Below are 22,941 nucleotides of genomic sequence, written 5' to 3'. Positions count from 1 at the left end.
GTTCTTTAATGACACTCCCTGGTGGTAGCTCCGTCATTTTCTAACCAGTTTCCCAATGCCAAAGCCATGCCTTCCTAGAGCCTGCCTCAGAGGTCACCGTCCCTCAGCATCATGCACCTTGGGGATGTGCGGTCAAGCTTAGAGCCAACACACCCAACACAGAAGCATATGCCTCCCACTGGTCCCCTCCCCCTGTCCCTCCTACCTTTCCCCTCCCACCGGTCCCCTCCCCGCTGTCCCCCAGGGCCTGGCCCCTCCCTGGAGACAGGGTCCTCCTGTGCCTGGAACCCTCCCGGCCACGGGCCACCTGGGTCTGCTCCACTCAGGGACCCGCTACCTCAGAGCTGGCGGACTTACTGCCACTAGGGTGTCAATAGCTGGTAACGGCCACTGTGTTCGGAATGAAGTGTATACCCTTCGGAAAGGAGAGCACACACCCTTTCCTAACAGTGTGAGTCTCTGAAGGTGGCCTTCAGCCGTCACCATCTGGGAGAGCAAAGATCCGCTCACAAAGGAAGGAGCACTGCACGGAGGTAGAACTGCCTTTAAAAACAAGATTTTTAAAAATGTTTTTATTGATTTCTTCTTTTTTTTTAACACACATTTTTATTGGTTGCAGAGAGGAAGGGAGGGGGGAGAGAGAGAGAAACATCACTGGTGAGAGAGAACCATGGATCGGCTGCCTCCTGCACGCCCCCTCCTGGGGATGGAGCCCACAATGCAGGCACACGTATGCCCTAACCGGGAATCAAACCCTGACCTCCTGGTTCATAGGTTGACACTCAACCACTGATCCAGGTGAGCTGGGCAAGAATTCTTTCATTGTTAAATAAATAAAGCAGGTATGTGGTCAAAGAGATATTTATAAGATTTTTCTCACTGTACATCCCATTAACACCGAGTGAGCCCAGGGCAGAGGGATGAATGCCCTGCCTCGGAGGGCCAGCACGTCAGACACGGTGACACAGACGGGGCAGCAGGAGGGTCTCATGCCCCCCTCCCAGGGGCTCGGGCCCCAGTCACGCAGGAAAACCCAATGCTCCCGCTGGACATCAGACTGTACACGGCACAAAACGCCTGACTCCACAAAAGACCCTGCCGGGGACGTGTTCCCTGTCACAGCCCCCTGCCTTTTCATCAGGATTCTGGGCTCTGTCTCATTAAACAGGAGGGCTGATTCGGTTGGGTCCATCTAATTATTCTTATTAAAATATGTAACCATAATATTTTAATTGTAAATTAAAGTTGCACGCCTGAGCGGATCTGAATTCATTTTCATTTCACAATGGCCCCACGCCAAGGCCGTTTTTATGGGGGAGATCCATCAGCCCGGATACTGCTCTCCTGGGAATGCAAGCCCATGTGCATGCGGAGCGCCTTCAACCAACAGGGGAGGTTCCTCTCTCTGGATTGATTGCAGCAATAAAGCTGTTTCATCATGAGAGACTGCGTTTGGTTTCCCACCCCCCACCCCAACCTTTAAAACAAAAAATTACCAAACTTCTAGGCGGGCATTGCCGGTTAGGCAGAAGAGCGGTGTCACTCCGGGCTGTTTGAATCTTGAACGAGGATGGTACCTAGCTCTCAATTCACGAGCCCACCTCGTGATTCATTGGTACAGTCAGCTGTGGGTACTGTGAGCTCACACACACACACACACACACACACACACACACACAGCCCCTCGGTGGAGATTCAAGAGCCACTGGTGGCATTGCAGTCAGCCCTTCCATATGCAGTGAGGTGGGACCTGAGTTATTTTCCACTGAGCAACCCACCAGCCACAAGGATATTCCAGAGGCTCAGCCAAAACCTCCTCCACTTCTAACTGGTAAGGAGGACAGGGCGCTGCTGGGTAGGCGGTGAGATAAAAATAACTTTATAATGGAGGCTTTCAGAATGCCTCTTCTTGACATCTAAGCTCAGTCAGACAAGCTGGTGGAAAGGGTGGGGGGGGGGGGGAGGCAAAGGGCCCAGGGTGCAGAGCAGGCAACACCCAACAAGCTCCAACTGAAGAGAAATGTGAAGGGGTGGGGGAGGGGCAGAAGATGAGCCTGGAGAAGGAAGCAGGGTCAGATCACAAAAGACCTTAGCAGCCTCATTTAGGAGGTTGGACTTTGCTCTAAGAGTGACGCATTAGGAGCCAGATCATTCTGGCCACATGTAAAATCCATTTTCTATGGATTAATAAGTGATGAACATATATTACAGTACATCCAGAATCTAGTCTTGTGGGGTTATTTTTTGAAGAGGGACTCAAGTAAATTTCTAAGTATTATACCTCTTTCTCCCCATAGTATTTTTTCTTTTTAAAAAATATGTTTTTATTGATTTCAGAGAGGAAGGGGGAGGGACAAAGATAGAAACAGCAATGATGAGAGAGAATCATTGACTGCCTCCTGCATACCCACTACTGGGAATTGAGCCTGCCACCGAGGTATATGCTCTGAATCAAACTGTGACCTCCTGGTTCATAAGTAGAGGCTCAACCACTGAGCCACGCTGGCCGGACTACAGTACTACTTTTTTCCTTTTCAGCTGAAGGGCTCTCCAGTTTAAAATTCCTTAATGTTATAATATCACTAGTGGCCCGGTGCACGGATTCATGCACGTTGAAAGGAAATTAATTAGAAGAAATATTTTAATATTGCCATTTGCCCTTTCTTTATAATAGAAGTGTCAGAGATTAAATAAAAGTAGTAAAATGCATATGAAAATAATATATGAATTGATTAATAAACAATAACATGATATAACAAAGACATAATATAAAAAACAATAAAAACATGATATAAAAACAACACTGATAAAAAACAATGACTGATAAATCAATTAAACTTTTACCAATACATCCCTTTATACCACATTAAGAATAAAAACACTTTCAGAGTGCTTGACTAATTTCCCTTGTGATGAAGTATTTACAACTTTCACTCGAACTCAAGAGAAAGCAACATATAACTGGCCATGTCTGAAAACAGGTTCAGGTAGGAATATCCTACTCTGTCTAGACTGGCACCAGAGAGAGCTTTATATATATCACGCATGCACGATTCAATGTTTATTTTTAAATTGCCAGTGCATGTCATATGTACCAGCTGGTCGGACGGTCAGATAGTTGGTCACTTAGCCATTTATATTTATATTTATATTTATATTTATATTTATATTTATATTTATATTTATATTTATATTTATATTTATATTTATATTTATATATATGAATGATACACAGTTATTTATAATAAAGGACTTTTACAAGGTCAATAAAATGCTTTCTGTAATTGGTTAAAATTTGTGTCTCATTTCTATTCATTGAACTGAGTTCATAATAAAAAGCAAGTGCTAAAACCAACACATGCACCCAGAGGTCAGCAGTTCAGTTCTAGGTCAGGACACATTCCCAGGTGGCAGGCTCCACCCCCAGAAGGGTGTGTGCAGGAGGCAGTTGATCAATGCTTCTCTCTCATCAATGTTTCTGTCTATCCCTCTCTCTCTCTCTGTAAGAAATCAATCATATATATATATATATATATATTTTTTTTTTAAGGGTGAAGTGGGCTGGACTACTGAGGAGAAGCTGAGCCCAAGGGGAGGGCTGATGTGAGATGTAGCAAAGAAGTGTGTGGACGGGTTCCCTGAAGTGGCTAGTTTGGTGCTTTCAATTTGGACAAGGGAACTAAGGACCATGTGGTTGTGTGGCTGTGTGACTGTGGGGGGAGGTCTGTGTGCGTGTGTGTGACTGTGTGCAGGTGTGTGACTATGGGGTGGGGTGTCTGCATGCAAGTGTGTGACTGAGTCTATGTGCATGTGTGTCTGTGTAGGTGTGTGTGTTTGTGTGTGTGTGATGGTGTGCACCCAGGTGTGTTGGTGTGTGTGTGTGGGTTGGTGTGGGTGTGTGTGTTTGTATGTGTGTGTGACTGGGTCTGTGTGCATGTGTGTCTGAGTAGGTGTGTGTGTTGGTGTGTGTGTGTGTGTGTGTGTGTGTGTGTGCAGCTTTTCCATTTCGTTAGGCTCACCTAGTGCTGTGTGCGGTGCCACAGGAGGCAGGCAGGACAAACAGGCCGCTGAGGGACGCCACGGGCACAGGGCGGTGTGCGGGGTCCTGCCTGCTCCGGGTGAGGGGCAGCTCGGAGGCTGGGCAGAGCGGGGAGGCGGGCCGGGTGGGGAGGGACAGTGCCCTGCTCAGGAGGCACCGCGCCAAGAGCCGAGAGGCGGCCAGCGGGGCAAACGGAAAGCGATGGCAGGCCTGGCCCCGGGCTCTCCCAGAGGCGGGGAAATTCGGGGATGAGGCAAGAGGAGAAAAGCCAGGGAGCAGGCTGGGGAGCTGTTCCGGCCAAGGGGGAGGCAGTGGGGGAGTGGTGAGTCACGGAAAAGACATAACGAAGCGTGCGGGGAGGTGGAGAGCAGGAACACTGGGTCACTGGACCCAGAATGAGGGCCGGGGACGCACCTCTGCTGGCAGGGCGGGGCGGGGGGGGCTGTGCTCCGGCCTTAGCCCTCCCTGTGCCCCTGACCCTCCACACACAGCCTGTGAGCGGGCAGCGCCTCCCTGCAGTGACACAGCACGCACGACTTATTCGTTTTGGGGTTGGTGGGGACCTACCTCCTTCTGTTCTTCTGGAAGCATCTTCAGCTCAGGGCAGGGCGGATCTGAAAAACAAGACGCCAGCACTCGGTGACGGGGAACCTGGAGCAGAGAAGCCCCTCACAGCCGCCTCCCCAGTCCCCCAGACTCCCAGCGCAGCTCTGGAGGGGACACCTCTGCCGCTCCCCCCCAACCCTAACCCCCACCCGCCGGCCACCGGCCAGGACAGGGGGCCGCACTGGGGGTGGGGGTTTGGGACATGGCAGGCCCATGGCAGCTGGAGGGTGACAGGCCCTCAACTGGACGGCCAGGCAGAGGCGGGCTGGAGTCGCGGTGACTCTGGGGAGACTGGAGGCATGGGGTGCAGAGGGCCCTGAGGGGGCTGGAGGTGGGGTGCAGAGGGCCCTGAGGGGGCTGGAGGTGGGGTGCAGAGGGCCCTGAGGGACAGGGGGAGCTGACTGGCAGGGAGAGGGAGAGAAGGGAACAGAAGTCCGGAGGGACCCACATCCGAGAGCAGCCCTGACAGCTGTGCCAGCAGCCCACGCTTTCAAGGAACAGGTCGTTCTGAGACGTTGGAAGGGCTCCGAGGCTCAGAGAGCAGATGGTGTGGCCTCCGGGGAGACCAAGGTCAGGACCTTGATCCCAACCTTCCGGTCAGAGCCAGCCTACCAGCTGGTCCCAGGCCCTGCACGGCCTGGGTCTGCCTATTGTTCTGTAAACCCCCATGTACTACCAAAGGCCGCTGGAGCTAGCATCTGCTCCCTGCCAAAAATATATATATTAAATCCCCTGCCCAAATGCATAGTCTATATTCTTACATCCGAAAGGTGGCTATGGCTGCCTAGTCACTACTGGCCTTTATTTCGCTCAGACTTAGTCTGACTCCATTGTCCAGACCATCAGTGTCATCCACAAATATTTCCGTCTCCACTACTGTCCCTGGCGCTGTGAGAAATATGAAGAACATGCACTCCGGCCGAAACTGGTTTGGCTCAGTGGATAGAGCATCGACCTGCAGACTGAAGGGTCCCAGGTTCGATTCCGATCAAGGGCATGTACCTTGGTTGTGGGCACATCCCCAGTGGGGGGGTGTGCAGGAGGCAGCGGATGGATGTTTCTCTCTCATCGATGTTTCTGGCTCTCTGTCCCTCTCCCTTCCTCTCTGTAAAAAATCAATAAAATACATTTTGAAAATAAATAAATAATCCTCTCCTAGAACTTATAGAGGATAAATTAACCACCACAGTTCTCTCAGAAGAAATAGTGACTCTAACATAAATCATGAAAGATTTTTACTTCATGTGAAATAAAAAGCAGTCAGACGCATGAAGAGAGCATACAATGTTGTTGGGTACTGGGCGTTGCTGTGGCAACTCCTGGTGGGGTCAGGAAATTAGGCGAAAGCACAACAGTGGTGGGTTGAGATAAAAGGTCAACTGGTGTAACTTGGCAAACCAAAGCTGCTCACCAGAAACTGCCCGCCGACACAATATCCTCCCCGGTGGGCTGTGAAATGTTGGATTTGTTCCGATTTGCCAGCCCGTGTGTCTGGAAGAGTTCTTGCCTCGCTGGGAGGCTTTTAGGCCGGTGAGCATGGAAACCTGCCTCTGGGTGCCCATCCAAAGGCTGTCCCTGGAGCTTTTTATCGCCCCCACCCCCGGGGAGCCACGCACGCCTGGACGGTCACCCCTGCAATCCACCCTCCTTCCCAATTCCTCTTCTCCAAGGACTCATACACCTCACACCATTCCAGTCGATGGGGACGATTTCTCCAACCTGTTCAGCTGGGTACCCACAGGCCAGGTGTGCGAGCAACGGGAAACATGGCAGCTACAGAAACTCCCCCGAGAGACTCAGTGTGTGTCTTCACACCCCCATGACCGCCCTGAGAGTGTAATTTGCCAAAACCAAAAACCACCTCCATGTCCACCTTGAAATACCTCTTCTATAAAATACAGGATGTCTGCGAAACCAAGTTAACATTCTATGGAGCAGGATCTGCAATTGTATTTTATAATATAAAGGGCCAGACGGCCAGTAGTTGAGGCCTGGCAGGGCACACGGTCTCTCTTGAAACCACTCAGGTCCGTGGTTGACAGTGAGAAGACGCCACAGAGGAGGAGTAATCATATGATCAGGGCTGTGTTCCCGTAAGGCTTTATCTACAAAAACAGGTGGTAGGAGTTTGCAAGGCCCTACCGATGGAACAGGAAATACTGTGCTTTCAATTCTCTATGCAGAGCCCTTTCTTAGGTCAACAGGAAAAAGCCCTGTGAGGGCTGACCTTGGTCTGGATATCATGGGCGCCCTCCTCTCTGAGAAGCACCGTACTGGCAGTGTGTGAAGACTCACTGTGTGAGGGAGAGAGAAAGGACTACACACATTTCCAGTGGTGAAATAAGGAATGACAAGTACGGTTTATGTCATTCTTTAACATGAAAATAAAGGCGAGGTGTTCAGTAGCATAGGGTTGGGTTTTCCTACCATCTCATGACAAAGGCTGATGGGCCCAACAAGCATGATAATCGTGAAATGCGATTTGCATAGACATCGAAGCCACGAGGGCATCCTAATCAGAGTGAAACTGGTTTTAGCAGAAGTCTGCAGCTACTGACCCACTGCAATATGTAATTTCATAAGCCAATGAGGCATGTTCTTCTGTGTTTCCAACACAGAAGCCAAGAGAAATCGCATGTGCCCCTAGAAGACAAGGCAGGCGGATTCATAACCAGCCTCCGGAAAGACGGGGCCTTTCTCAGAGAGAGGAGAGAGAAGGGTATTTTATAAGGAGATAATCTGTGTATCTTTTCTTTGCTGTGTCAGAAGGAGTAGTCAACTCTAGAACAAAATATTCCTCCCGCTTCCGAAGGTGTGACCAGGTTCCAAGAGCTTAAGGTGGAGGCAGGCTTGAAAGCTGGTGTCAAACACGATAGAGTACACAGAACTGAAGGAAATGAGCCATGAAAAAGCAGAGGAGGGAGAGAGGAGCTAGCCACCAGACCAGCCAGGCAGGTAAGATTGACTTTCTCACGTGTGCTGAGGCATCCTCTCCTCAAAACAATCCAACTCCCAGATCAAATCTAAAAAATATCTTCTCCCGTTCCCAATGGTCTCCTTCCTTCTCTGAGCTATTAAGGTTCTCCTGATTAGTGATTCATCTGGGCCCCGTGGTCGGCAAACTGCGGCTCACGAGCCACATGGGGCTCTTTGGCCCCTTGAGTGTGGCGCTTCCACAAAATACCACGGCCTGGGCGAGTCTATGTTGAAGAAGTGGCATTAGAAGAAGTTTAAGTTTAAAAAATGTGGCTCTCCAAAGAAACTTCAACTGTTGTACAGTTGATATTTGGCTCTGCTGACTAATGAGTTTGCCGACCACTGATGTGAGCTCTCCGTTTTCCTCTTTGAGAAAAGCAGATAAATCTCAGAAGTTGGGGGTGGGGGTGGGTATTACTAATTTAAATATTAATGTGAATTATCCCATCAAATTGCATTCCTATTAATCCAGGGCTATCTACCTTCAACTACTCACTCCCCTCCCCCAAGCCCTCTCAACCTGGAGTTTTGATTAGAATGGGAAAGAGGGGAAATCATTGATACTTGAGTGTCCAGCATTCTTGGCAGGCTGAGGTACCCCTCCGTGCCCAGTCACAGAAGATGCCCTGATCTCCCTCCCCTGTCAACAACTGGAGATGTTTTTCAACTTCCCACTCACTCTACCCCTTTGCCTGGTAAGAGGGCTTTGCAGAAGTACTACCATAACTTCCCATCAAAATGCCACCTGCAGAATGGCATGCAATGAATAAAATACCTAGAATTAAATTTAACAAAAGAAGTGCAAAAATATACTCTGAAAACTACAAAACATTGTTGAAAGAAATTAAAGATCTAGCCCTAACCAGTTTGGCTCAGTGGATAGAGCATCAGCCTCTGGACTGAAGGGTCCTGGGTTCGATTCTGCTCAGGGGCATGTGCCTTGGTTGCAAGCACATCCCTAGTGGGGGATGTGCAGGAGGCAGCTGATCCATGTTTCTCTCTCATCGATGTTTCTAACTCTCTATCCCTCTTCCTTCCTCTACATAATATAAATCAATAAAATATATATTTTTTTAAAAGAAATTAAAGATCTAAATAAGTCCTGGCCTGTGTGGCTCAGTTGGTTGGAGAATCATCCCATAAACCAAAAGGCTGTGGGTTCAACTCCCAACCAGGGCACATACCTAGATTGTGGGTTCATTCCTGGTGGGGGTGCTTAAAACAGGCCACCAGTAGATATTTCTCTTCTCTTCAAGTTGTACATTTTGCCAGTTACACCTCAATCAAGCCATCATAGGCAGTCAGACATGAGCAGAGCAAGGACCAGGCAGGTACAGAAGGCCACCAGGGCAGAAAACCCTGGGTGCCCAGCAAGGGAAAACAAGAACCTCGCCTCCAGCATATTGCTGGGCATGCGGTTTAGACCCCCTAAGGACACCATCTAGACCTCAGTTGTATTTCAGCTCCAGGCCCAGAAAAGCAGCAAAACCAGACGAGTGACACTGTGGCTGCCTCAGGACCAGCGGCATGGACTAATGACACCCCCATCCCTCACCGGCCTGGTGCTGACCAATCAGCGGAGACCATGACTCTGGAAAGCTGATGAATAGTCTACTGAGACCCTCTGCTGAGACCTTTCCGTAAGATTTCCACGTGCAAGAGAGAGGAACGCCCTCAGTGCCCCGGGCCCAGGGTGCACGCTCCCTCCGCGGAGCACGCCCATGCCATTGCCTTCCCCCTAGTCTCCTCTCTGAGGGACCCCAGGAGACGTGCAACCAGGGGAGCGTGGGCAGCAGCAGCTCATCCCAGGCGAAGCCTCTGAACCTGTCTCCTCTGAACCTGTCTCTGACTTCCCAGGGAGCCAAAGCAGCCCGGCCTGGGCTCTCCTGTTGCTTCTTCTATGCCAAACCCTTCCTGGTTTCCCTGTCCTGAGTGTATTCTTATTGCAGCCAATACATTCGTGTTGCTTTGCTGCACTTTGTCTCTTTGATTGAAATCTTTCCTTCAAGAAGACAAGAACCAAGGTCTCTTTATCCTGCTCTTAACAACAGGGTGACACCCACATGCATGAAGATCTTAAAGGACGTCTCCAAAGTCATCTCTAAATAACTCCAAGAGAATGTGAACAATACGTTTCTATTAAAAAACAATAGCACAGTCTTTACTTAAGTGGGTCACACAGTGGTCCAATGAGTCAGTGACTCAACCCCAACGCCGCGCCAATGTCCTCACCCCCTGACAGAAGTCCGTGTTCCTACGTCTGCCTACAGCACCCTGCAAAATGTAACTGCAGCCGAAACCGGTTTGGCTCGGTGGATGGAGCGTCGGCCTGCGGACTGAAGGGTCCCGGGTTCGATTCCGGTCGGGGGCATGTACCTTGGTTGCGGGCACATCCCCAGTAGGGGGTGTGCAGGAGGCGGCTGATCGATGATTCTCTCTCATCGATGTTTCTAACTCTCTATCTCTCTCCCTTCCTCTCTGTGGAAAATCAATAAAATATATTAAAAAAAAAAAAATGTAACTGCAAAGAGATGCATAAAGGACAGCATATGGAATACAGCCAATAATATTATAATAACTATGTACAGTGCCAGGTGGGTGCTTAAAGTAGTAGGGGGACCACTTTGGAAAGTAGATGATTGTCTAGTCATTATGCTATCCACCCGAAACTAATACAAAACAAAACTGAATACCAACTGTCATTGAAAAATAAGAGAGACGTAGCTGATTTGGCTCAGTGGCTAGAGCAACGGTCTGAAGGGTCCAAGGTTCGATTCTGGTCAGGCGCACATGCCCGAGTTGTGGGTGGATCTCTAGTAGAGGGCACGCAGGAGGCAGCCAATCAATTCTTCTCTCTCATCATTGATGTTTCTCTTATTTATTTATTTATTTATTTATTTATTTATTTATTTATTTATTTATTTTTAAAAGGAAGAAAAGAGATATAATGTCCCCAGATCTCAAGACTGGGTCAGTGGCTGGATCACGAAAAGTAGTACTTGTCAATGTGGGGAGGGGGAGGTGAGATATGTCTAAATCAGGAGGGCTCATTTCAGATGATCACACACACCCATGTCTTCCCCATCGGCCGCACCCCAGCAGTTCCCATCCAAGCGTGTATCGCATGCCCCGTCAGGTGTACTAATGATAGAAGGTATGAAAACCATTGTTCCAGGGTCTGTATTTGCACAACCCCTACGCACCACACTCCTCTGCCCTCCAACCAACCCTTTGTCTCAGCTCTTCTGCCCACTCAGTGTCCAGCCACTCTAACTAGGTTAGCGCCACAATGCCCACCACAGGCCTCTGTTCCACCTCCCCCACCCCACCCACCGGTGGCTCCTTCCCATCCTTACATGCCACCTCCCCAGCGGGGCCTTCCCTGACCACCCACTGGAGCAAACTCCCCCAGAACGGCTCTAGCTACCTTTTATTTTCTCCTTAGACTTGATCACAGTTCTGTTTCTTTGTTTGTTTCCTCACCTGAGGATATTTTCCCTGTTGATTTTTTTTTTTAGAGAGAAAGTGGCGAGGAGGTAGAAGGGGGTGTGAAACATGACGTGGGAGGGACGCATCGATTGGTCGCCCCCTGCACATCCTGATGGAGGAGGGGGTGGCAAGGCGGGGAGAGGATAAACCTGCAACTGAGGTACGTGCCCTTGACTGGGAATCAAACCCAATGCCCTTCATTCCGTGGGTAATGAACTGGATCAGTCTTCTCCTTATGGCTTCTAGGGTTGGCACCATACTTAGAGCTTCAAAGCTCTAACCCCTGAGAAAAACAGGCCAGGGCACCTTTATTCTTTTGTCCATCTATTCTCTTGTTGGTTGTCTGTCTTCTCAAAAGTCCTATGAGGGCAGGGATCTCGTCCAACTCATTATTCTTTATAACTCTAGCACTTAGCAGAGTGCCTGGCAGACAGCAGGTGTTCAGTAAATACCGGGTCCATTAAATTTGACGGGATTAACCCCAGCCAACTTTCTCCATTTCTGCATCACCATCAAGTTTCCAAGCAGCCAAGCCACGTGGGCTGGGAGGATGGGCATGAGCCTAACACCGGCGGCCCTGCCAGCCCACCTCCTCCCGTCACGGTCAACCACTTGCCTGTGAAGGAAAAGAACGCCTTCAGCCAGGAGGAACCCAGAGTGAAATGTGCTGAAGGCCACATATCTTTCTCTACTGTTTTTCTCTCTTTTCTCCCGACCTAACCCCACTGCATTGTGGAGGATGAGGCTGGGGGATAGTGTTAAAATTGCACCATTAGTCATCAAAAATAGCAATCACACCACAAATAACTGACTGCCAACTACGCGCAGACACTGTGTGAAGCTTGTAATATGAATAGTCTCATCTAATCCCCAAGAAAGCCCCACAAGCCTCGTCTTATTGTCCCAGTTTTACAAACACAGAAACAGTGCCCACGGTCACGCAGCTGGTAAGTGAGGGAGCCAGGATCTGAACTCAGGAAAGCCCTCCCTCCTTCCTCCCCCCACCCCCATTTATGAGAGAGAGAGAGAGAGAGAGAGAGAGAGAGAGAGAGAGAGAGAGAGGGAGGGAGGGAGGGAGGGAGGGAGGGAGGGAGGGAGGGAGGGAGGGAGGAGAGAGAGAGAGAGAGAGAGAGAGAGAGAGAGAGAGAGAGAGAGAGAGAGAGAGGAGGTGTTGACTTGTTCTAACTATCCATGTACTCATTGGTTGATTCCTGTTATGTGCCCTGTCAGGGGATCAAACCCGAAGCCATGATGTATTGGCACAATGCTCTCACCCAGTGATGGGCACTTTGGCCCCTTGAGTGTGGCTCTTCCACAAAAACCACGTGTGGGCGCGCACGTACAGTGTGATTGAAACTTTGTGCACAGAAGTCGGTTTTCGGCTCTCAAAAGAAATTTCAGTCCTTGTACTGCTGATATTTGGCTCTATTGACTTATGAGTTTGCCGACCACTGTGTTAGGACAAGCCTGGGGTCATTAGGAAGCAATGCCACTTTCAGGCGATCGAGGGGCCCAAGCCTCCAGGAGGAGAGGGCTGTGCTGGCAGACCATTGCAGGGAAGTAACACTGCAGGCAGGTAACCTGGGGGACAGTGAAACTACGCCGCACGGTATTGTAACGGTGGACAAGTGTCATACATCAGTCAAATCCCAGAGTGTACAACACAACCAGCGAACCTATTGTGATGCGCAGTGTGGGCTTCGGAGGATGATGTCAATGGAGGTCCACTGGCTGTAATAATACATGTACCCCTCTAATGCTGAGGGGATAGCGGGGGAGGGACACAGGTAAGATCCCGCCTCCCTGTACTTTCCCTTAATTTTGCTGTGAACCTAAAACTGCTCAAGTCACCAAAACCGGTTTGGCTCAGTTGGTCTGCGAACTGGAAGGTCCCAGGTTCGATTCCGGTCAAGGGCATGTACATTGTTTGCGGGCACATCCCTGGTGTCAGGTGTGCAAGAAGCAGCTGGTCGATGTCTCTCTTCCATCGATGTTTCTAGCTCTCTATCTCTCTCCTCTCCCTTCCTCTCTGTAAAAAATCAATAAAATATATTAAAAAAATAAAATAATAAAACTGCTCAAGTCTATTTAAATATTATATATATATATATATATATATATATATATATATATATAGAGAGAGAGAGAGAGAGAGAGAGAGAGAGAGAGAGAGAGAGAGAGACACCTTGGACACAGAGCACAGAGGAACTTGGACACAGGGTGAAAAGGGAGCCAAGGATGACTCACCAACGGGTGACTGGAAGAAGAATGGAGTCACTGGCAGAGGAGGAAGTGGAGAGGGGGATGTTTTTAGAGGAAAGAAGGAAAGAGGGAGCTCAGTTGGGAACATGGCGGGATGGTGTTGGACATCCACACAGAACAGTCTTCAGGCATGTGGACGGCAGTCTGGGGCTGAGATAAGACAAGGGTGCCGGTGCCAGGCCGGAGTGGTTCAATCAGTTCAGCATCCCCCTGTGCACCCCAAGGCGGCCGGTTTGATTCCCGGTCAAGGCACATGCCTGGACTGCGGGTTAGATCCCTGGTTGGTGTGCGTAGGGAGGGCAGCCCATGGTTGTTTGTCTCTCCCTCACATGGTATTTCTCTCTCACAGATGTTTCTCTCTCTCCCCCCCTCTCTCTCTTTTCCTTCTCTCTAAGCATGTCCTGGGTGGGATTTAAAAGAATAAAAAGGGTACAGGTATGCAAATTCGAGACAAAAGTCAGCATTAACTGTTCCCCTTTTGCACTGAGTGGTAAATTCTGTTTCAAAAGGGAAGAGCGTTGTGACACCCTGGAAATAACGGTCTCCCGGAGTCCCCAGGCGCAGCCTTTGTCACAAAGAGCTGGGGCCGGAGGGGTGATTTTGGTTTCTGTGAGGACAGCACAGCAGGAGCTGTACACCACGGGTCAAGCTCAGGTCTCCCGAGTGACAGTCAGACCAGATACGGGAACTGGCAAGCAATCGGCGGAGCGAGCGCCGGGGAGAGCTCGGTTTTGAGTAAGACTTTCAGTGTTTGGAAGGAGCAGGAAGGACACTATGACTGGGAAAGGCGGTGCATTCGTCCCTCGCTGACCGGCCTCCCTGTGAATTCTCACTCTGCCCTTCGGCAAGGGGAGTCAGCTGCTCTGTGCCTCAGCTGGCCCGTGCATAAAAAGGGGGGGTCTCCCTCTTCATGGATCTGCGGTAGAGATCCACTGAGCAGAGAGGCCGGTGTGTGCCTGGAGCTCACTGTCAGCTATTGCTACCATCTATCACCCCTTCTAGACTTTTCCAAACCCCAGAGGGGAAAGCTGCTAAGGTCTCTTCCTTAGGATCACTGAGCATTTATTCCTTTACTTTTTTAATTTCTTTCTTAATGAAGGTATTACATGTGTCCTTGTTCCCCCATTACCCTGCCCCCAAACCTCCCCATTCACGCCCTCACCCCCTGATGTCTGTGTCCATTGGTTAGGCTTATATGCATGCATATAATTCCTTTGGTTGATCTCACACTTATTCCTTTAAAAAAAAAAAAACTCTCGGGGGGGGGGGGGGGGGATTGGTAAGATATGTACATATATAATACCTTAATTAAAAAATGAAAAATAAAATAAAAATTCTCTTCAAGTATCTGTTTGTTAGGTGGGATTGCAGTATTTCCAGAAGCAGGGCATTTTAAACCTTGACGCTCTGAAACTCAGCCCAGGCATCAGAAACACACCCTAGCCTTTTCCCCGCAGCCAATCATTTACCCACGGACGTCCGTGGCCCGGCCTTGGCCCCAGAAGAAAGTCCTTTCAAAAGGAGGCAGCCTGCCCACGTTATTCTTCCTGAGGCCGCTCGCCTGCAGCACTGCTGTCATCCAAGGCGTCTGACACGTGCTATCTGCGGACCGTTTGGCAACGCCCTCCCAAAACAGGCCGTGGTTTTCCAGCGCGCCTCCGCCAGCAGGAGGATGAGCTGACGAGGGAAAGCCAGCATCCGCTCTGTACCTTGTATATAAATCGTCACTTCGATTTCCTGGATTTTCATGTGTGCTTGGGCGGAAGACGCCGCGATCCCAGGTTCTGGGCATCCACAGATAGCGGTGAAAGGGCTCCGAGCTTTCTAACGCGGGAACCCAGAGCTGTGGGGACACTCTCCTACCCCCGCCTCTCCCAGCCCTTCCCAAGGCCACTGCACAGTGAGACGAGCCGCTGTGTCGGTGAGAAAAGAAAAGGTGAGCATCGGCAATAGCAAACTCTGTGTGTGTTTGTCTCTCATTTCTGAGGAGCGTATGAGTTCCCTACGCACAAAGCCTCTAGCTCCGCTCTGCACTTTGGACCCTCGGGCTGTCAATTTGAAAGAGGAACTGGGATACCCACACCCACGAGGGGGAAGACCCAGGAGCCTCTGGGAGGAGGGCTGAGTGGCAGAGACCCAGGAGACAGTGGAAGATCACTATGGCATTTTTTATCACAGGCATGCTTCAGTATTGCGTTTTTTTGGGGGGTTTTTTGTGCCCTTTTACTGGGACTTGAAATTGAAACACTTCAGTACACAGGCCAATGCTCAAACCACTGAATGACCAGCCAGGGCACCATTTTTATTATTATTATTATTTTTTTTTATTATTATTATTATTTTTAGTAATATATACTTATAATTCTTGAAAATAGGAGGTTTGCTGAAACCGGTTTGGCTCAGTGGATAGAGCATAGGCCTGCAGACTGGGAGGTTCCAGGTTCGAATCCGGTCGAGGGCATGTACCTTGGTTGCGGGCACATCCCCAGTGGGGGGTGTGCAGGAGGCAGCTGGTCGATGATTCTCTCTCATCGATGTTTCTAACTCTCTATCCTTCTCCCTTCCTCCCTGTAATATATATATATATATATATATATTTTTTTTTTTTTTTTTTTTTTTTAAATAAGAGGTTTATTATGTTGGTACTTTTTCTGTAAGTTTAAACTTATTTCAAAATTTAAAAGTTTAAAAGAAATAGGCTTCCATACTACCATTCCCTTTCTAATTCCACGCTCCAAACGGCAACAACTCTCTACAGCTGGGACTATATCCTTCCAGACATTATTGCTTTCAAAAAATGAGATCATACTCTACCGCCTGTTCTGCACATTGCTTGCATCACTTAAATATATAACGGATAGCCTCCATGTCAGCCCATTTATAGCAGCGTCCTCCTGTGCTCAAGCAGGCAAGCGTTTCTGAGGGATAAAGTCCTAGACATGGAACTGATGCATCGGAAAGAATGCGAAGTTTTTAATGTCCTACACACTGTCAAAGCGCCTTTCCCAAAGGCCATACCAATTTAGACTCCCCACAAAGGTATATGGTGACAACCTATCTTCCCTCACCCTCACCAACACGGGCTGTTACCAACCTAAGCAAACTTACCTGATTACTAACCAGGTTTAACTTTTTAAAAAATATATTTTATTGAATTTTTTTTACAGAGAGGAAGGGAGAGAGATAGAGAGTCAGAAACATCCAGAATCGAACCTGGGACCTTTCAGTCCACAGGCCAACGCTCTATCCACTGAGCCAAACCAGTTAGGGCAGGTTTAACATTTTAATATTCATATGTGAATGACCTATTAATGGCCTTGGCCTGTATTTCTATTGGAATTTTTTTCTATTGATTCCTATTATACCTACCAGTATTGCAACTATTGGCTTTACTACCTTGTCCTCTGATTCTGAAACCAGAAGTTGTAACCACTACCATGAACAGCCTCTTGTTTGAACAGAGCTTAGAGAGCAAATAAAGGTGAATATTATCTACTGCAGTGGTCGGCAAACTCATTAGTCACCAGAGCCAAATATCAACAGTACAACGATTGAAATGTCTTTTGAGAGCCAAATTTTTTAAACTTAAATGTCTTCTAACGCCACTTGTTCAAAATAGACTCGCCCAGGCTGTGGTATTTTGTGGAAGAGCCACAGTCAAGGGGCCAAAGAGCCGCAGTTTGCCAACCACTGGCCTACCGGATTACTAAGAGAAAGAGATGGTGATAACAGTTCAAACTTTGGAGGGCCACCATGACTTTGAGCCAAAGCCTTTCTTTGCCATTCTTAGAAATGGCAGGCTGTGTCCTGGGCCAGGCAGCTCAGCTGGTGAACGCATCATCCCGATAGGCCAAGGTTGCAGGTTCAATTGCAGATCAGGACACACACACAAAAACAACCAATGAATGCATAAATAAGTGGAACAACAAAATGATGCTTCTCTCTCTCTCTCTCTCTCTCTCTCTCTCTCTCAATTTTTTTTTTTAAAAAGATGCTGGACCAGCATGGCTCAGTGGCTGAGCTTGGACCTGTGACCCAGGAGGTCAAAGTTCCATTCCCCGGGAGGGGCATGCCTGGCTTTCCAGCTCCATCCCAGTGGTGGGCACGCAGAAGGCAGCCGATCAATGACTCTCTCTCATCATTGACATCTCTCTCTTCCTCTCCCTCTCCCTTCCTCTCTGAAATCAATAAAAACATTTTTAAATAAATAGATAGGAAGGAAATGAAAGATTGCAATGTTGGACCTTGCTCTCAGTCAGTTCTAAGCCCTTCACAAAAGGTTGTTAAACCACAGCCAAAAAAAAAAAAAAACAAAAAAAACAAAGCCTTTCCCAAAATAGCTTCTTAACCAAGTGAACCCTTCAAAAACGAAAGTAGAAACCTTAAGACTGAGGAAAGATACCAAGAGTGCCCCACAGTCCTGTCTCACCGCTGCCACAGAGCACAACTGTCCGTCTCGATTCACACGCTTCTGTTGGGAAGAAGAATGAAAGCTCCCGGAGGCCACACAGTGGTCAGCAAACGCTTTAGTCCCCAGAGCCAAACATCCACAGGACAACGACTGGGATTTCTTTGGAGAGCCACATTTTTTAAGCTTCAACTCCTTCTAACGCCACTTCTTCAAAACAGACTCGCCCAGGCCGTGGTATTTTGTGGAAGAGCCACACGCAAGGGGCCAAAGAGCCGCGGTTTGCCGGCCACGGCTCTCAAACAAGAGGAAGTTCTCCCCACAGCCCATCGCGGTGGGGAGAGAAGCGGAGAGTGTCAGTCCAGAGAGCCTGGCTGCACCCCAATACATTCAATAAGAATTGGGGGGGTGGGGAGCCTGGTGAGGAGCAGCGTCACCTGAACCAGGCTTCACTCTTCCCGCACCCCTTTCCTCACTCCGTGAGACAGTTACCATGAAAATGAGGATGAAATAGATGGGCAGGAGAAACAGCATAATCTGGTACAATACAGGCCAGTGCTAACCATGTGACTTCACATCTTCCTATATTTACTCCTTTATTCAAAACAGCCCATGCCTTTAAAAAATAATAATAATAATAATAATAATAAAAGCCTTAGGAACGGGCGTCGTTGGAAGTAGTGGCAGAAGTAGCAGGAGCACCTCACCTCACCTCTATCCTCAGACGGAGGAGACCCAGCACAGACTGGTCAATGGCTGGAGAAGTCAGTCCTCACTCGTGGCACCCACACCACCCCCTCTGACCCCGGGGGATAACGGGAGTGTATACACCCAGAGTGGGGAGCACCTGCCGCAGGAGTCAGCAGCCCATGGGGACCTATGCCTGTTCCCCTCGGATCTGGCTGAATGGCTGCCCTCCCAGGGCCTTCCTAGCCCCTCCCTCAAAAGCAAGGTTAGAAGGAAATCACATGCAAGTCTCCTGCCTGCTCTCAATCCTGATTCCACGAGTCTTACGTGTAAGCATGTCTTGCCCAAATAAAAGCCCTACGTTTTGTTAAAATAAAATAAAATAAAATAAAATAAAATAAAATAAAATATAAAAGACAAGCCCCAAATGGAGGCACTTATGCTAAGCTCCGCATCACCAAACCAAGACAATTCCTAACTTAATTACCGTTCCCGCCTCTTCCAGGGGTAGAATCTTAACTCAGCCCATCTGGATCTCCCTGGTCCGTGCCTGGGAGGTCACTGCCGGACAGACCCCTGCCTCCCCGGAGGAGGTGACCTCCCCGGCCCACCTGAGGCCTGCGGGCCTAACTCCAGGCCCCCGTGCCCGGGAAGGCCTTCCATCCTGTAGGCTCCGGGAGCTCCCTGCCAGCTGCTACCTGCCCGACTCACGAATCACTGGGTAAAGTCAGCATCTGTGAATGCACCCAGCTGAGTTTTTTTTTTTTTTTTTTTTTAAATGATCTTCCAGCCCCAAGCTGCTCTAAGCCCTGTGCCCACTCCCCTCCGGACCCTGCACCTCCTCCTCCCCTGAGGGTGAGGCCTCAGCCCCAAAGCCAGGCTGTTGCTTTGCGGAGGCACCAAACCTGGTGCTCCGTCAACAACGTGGACTTTCTCTCCATCCTATACCCCATGGGGGGGGGGGGGGGGGCAAACCCCAAACCTGCTACCCTTCCCAATGTCCAACCCCAAAGCTGCCCTTCCTGAATGAAAATAACACCCACCTGCCGGCCTGGTGCCAGGTGCCAGGCACTTCATCGGGCATCCAGGCTCGCAGCCCTGCCCCACCCTCCCCGGTAGCGGAGAAGCCCGGGATCAGTGCCTCCCGAGCCCGCCCCTGCCTCCCGAGCCCGCCCCTGCGATCCACCAGGTCTTCCTCCCCCACCCCTCCCCCTCCACTCCCCATCTCCTCCCCGTTACTCCCCCCTCACCACCACCCCCATCTCCCATCTCCTCCCCTCCTCCTCCCCTGCCCCCGCACAGCTGCTCCGGCTCCAAACCCGGAGACCCCAGCCCTCCCGGCCCGCAGTGAGCCTCTGGACAGGCGGGAGGACACTGGCCCCCGGCTGTGCTCTACCCCCACAGACACACAGACAGACACACAGACACACACACACACACACACACACTCACACATACATACACACAACGCAGGTCCCGGCTGTGCTCTACCCCCACCCCCACCCCCCCACACACACACCGCAGGTCCCCGTCACTCACCGGGCGGCTCCGGGCGGTGGCGGGAGGCGGCGGGGTTTGCTGACTCCAAGGCGCGGCGGTGGCCAATGCCCGGGAGCGCCCCGCGCGGCCCCGCTCCCCGTGCTCCCCGCTCCCCGCCGCCGGCCCCGCTCCCCGCGCCCCGCTCCCCGCTCCCCGCGCCCGCCGCAGCCCCGGCCCCGGCCCCGGCCCCCGCTGTCCGGCCCGGCCCGGCCCCGCCGCCAGGCCCGGCAGGTGCGGCTCCGCTCCGCTCCGCGCTGCGCCCCGCCTCCGCCCGCCGCCGAGACGGGCCGGGCCGCTGGGTGCGGCGAGCGGTGCGGCCGCGGGGGGGCGCCGGCGCGCCGGGGCCGGTTCTGCCTCCGGGTGGCGGGGGGAGGAAATGCTCACCAGCCGAGGGGCCAGGATGAGCGTGTGCAGGAGGCATCGCCGCAGCTGGCTAGCCTCGGCCCTTCCTTGGGGGCAGGACTGATGGACGGGGAGAGGGATGGGAGGTGATGGATACACAAAAAGCATAGAACGCTAACCTGGAATCCAGGTGGAGGGCATACGGATGTGTGCCATAGTCTGTCAACTTTTCCGTATGTTTAAAATCTCTAATAATAAACCTTTTGGGGGAAATAAGGAGATCTGTCAAGGGGCCTGAACCAGTAAATCATTTCCCAAACGGTACCTTGGGCTGTATCTGACCACTTGTTTGCATGGAAAATAAGTAACTGTTACTAGTTTATGTATTTACTATACATACCCTTTATCGTTGTTTTAGAATGTGCTCTTTCTACTTATTAAAAAAAAAAAAAAGCCGAAACCGGTTTGGCTCAGTGGATAGAGCGTCGACCTTCGGACTAAAAGGTCCCAAGTTCGATTCCGGTCAAGGGCATGTACCTTGGTTGCGGGCACATCCCCAGTAAGGGGGGGGGGGGGGGGAGGTGCAGGAGGCAGCTGATCCATTATTCTCTCTCATCGATGTTTCTAACTCTCTATCCCTCTCCCTTCCTCTCTGTAAAAAATCAATGAAATATATTTTTTTTTAAAGTTTGCTGCCGGGCTGGCGTGGCTCAGTGGCTCAGTGGTTGAGTGTTCACCATGAATCAGGAGGTCACCGGTTCAACTGGTCAGGGCACATGCTGGGGGTTACTGGCTAGTAGTCCCCAGTGTGGAGTGTGCAGGAGACAGCGATCAATGATTCTCTCTCATCACTGTTGTTTCTATCTCTCTTCGACTACATTCCTCTCTGAAATCAATGAATATATATGTGTGTGTGTGTGTGTGCATGTGTGTGTGTGTGTGTGTGTGTGTGTATATATATATATATATATATATATATATATATATATATATATAATTTTATTTATTTATTTTTTTAAAGTTTGCTGTAAAGCCCTGACCAGTTTGGCTCAGTGGATAGAGCGTCAGCCTGCGGACTCAAGGGTCCGGGGTTCGATTCCGTTTAGGGGCATGTACCTTGGTTGTGGGCGCATCCCCAGTGGGGGGTATGCAGGAGGCAGCTGATTGATGACTCTCTCATCAATGTCTCTAGCTCTCTTTTCCCCTCCCTTCCTCTCTGTGAAAAATCAATAAAATATATTTTTTAAAATTTTTGTTGTAAACTATGCTGTGTTGCCTGCAGCAGCCTCATACATCTGATTGCATCATTTTCTCTTGTGTTTGATTTTATCTCCTGTAGTTTTGTACAGTAACCTGCAATACAGGCTTGCAACCTTGGAGCAACAGGATACATCATACAGCCCAGATGTGTGGTAGGTTATATCATCTAGGTTTGCACACGATGACATTTGCACAAGGATGAAATCACATAATGACACGTTTATCAGAATACATTTTCATCGTTAAGCTCTTATATTGTAAATTAGAAGACGCCTTAATCAATAAGCCAAATTTTACTTGGAGTTATGTTTGCTAGCAGTTGTGGGCCCAGAGGAAAATCTTACTTCTCAAATTCTGGGGCTCCACAGGTAGAAGTCTCCCTTATTTATATGTTTTTCAGCTCTTTGTTTTCCAAATTTGGAATGAGACTTTCGGACCTTCTAAGAAAACGTCCTGGGTGCTGGGACAGGCCGTGAGACCGTATCTCAAGGCCTGGCCTGGCGCCAGTGCTGACAACTCTGTCTGGGCCATAGTTTATGGCCTCTCTGGAATGGGAGCAGTCTTATTTTTCCCTATTATTTAAGCAAGTGTTTACAGAAGCCAGAATAGCAGGGTTAAATTTTTAAACAGCAGTTTTTACCTAAGATGGAGGTTACTATGCTTCAAAGCAACTGATGACTGTAATCACTGAAATTGCTAGTTGGTGACGACGTGGCACAATAATAAACATAGCCGAATGTTTCATTGTTCAAGCACGAATTTTCTCCTTAAAATATAGCTGGCTGGCGATTATCATTCAGGGCCATCCCAGGCCCAACTGAAAATGTACCTGGCTGTCCTCCACACTGAAATGGATTTTGCATAACAAAACTCCAAAATCTGCAATATTATGTCTTAGGCTCTCAGATCCTGAACTTGCATCGCTGAAATACGAACCAGGTACTTATTTTCCTCAAATTGCACCCAAGTCATAACACACAAGTGAATGTAAACATACTCCCCTTTGAAAATAAAATTAAAGTCTGTTTTTCAAATTCTAGTCTCTGTTCTGTGCTCCACAAAGAAAAGCATTTTGACTGGAAAACAAAAATGCAGCATGTGTCTAAGGTCCGAAGAGATTTTGCAAAATTTAAATCTTTTTGAATTTATTTTGTCAAGAACACTACCCTACAATGTGGACAGAGTAGCAAAAACCTTTGGCAAGTCCATCAGAGGTCGTTTAAATATGTCAGAATTAAGGCCCTAAGGAGAGGAAGAATATGAAGAGAATTCAAAAGAGAATGAAGCCATGACGGATTGTTTAAACCCATCCCATTAGTGTAGCAGCTGGGTG

The 22,941-nt window shown here is 49.5% G+C and overlaps 1 protein-coding gene across 7 annotated transcripts in view; it reads right to left on the bottom strand.

The window, feature by feature from the left end:
• SNX10 (sorting nexin 10) overlaps positions 1-20,166 on the bottom strand; it is a 44,524-nt gene extending 24,358 nt beyond the window's left edge. For 2 of the 7 annotated variants that reach the window (XM_084896380.1, XM_084896383.1), the window contains exons 1-2: positions 20,007-20,166; positions 4,607-4,653 (exon numbers count right to left, since the gene is read on the bottom strand). In XM_084896380.1, the coding sequence (XP_084752506.1) occupies positions 4,607-4,630 (24 nt within the window). In that variant the 5' untranslated portion in view covers positions 4,631-4,653; positions 20,007-20,166. Of the gene's footprint in view, positions 1-4,606; positions 4,654-5,647; positions 5,751-6,056; positions 6,481-9,059; positions 9,203-19,510; positions 19,667-20,006 lie in introns of those variants that run through there. The other 5 variants (XM_084896382.1, XM_084896381.1, XM_084896384.1 and 2 more) reach the window with 5 other exon arrangements.
• Between the last annotated feature and the right edge of the window lie 2,775 nt (positions 20,167-22,941).

Source organism: Pipistrellus hanaki (genome assembly GCF_964339955.1).
Source record: "Pipistrellus hanaki genome assembly, chromosome: 10".
In the NCBI taxonomy this organism is placed as follows: domain Eukaryota; kingdom Metazoa; phylum Chordata; class Mammalia; order Chiroptera; family Vespertilionidae; genus Pipistrellus; species Pipistrellus hanaki.
This window is presented reverse-complemented; position numbering and strand designations above follow the sequence as displayed.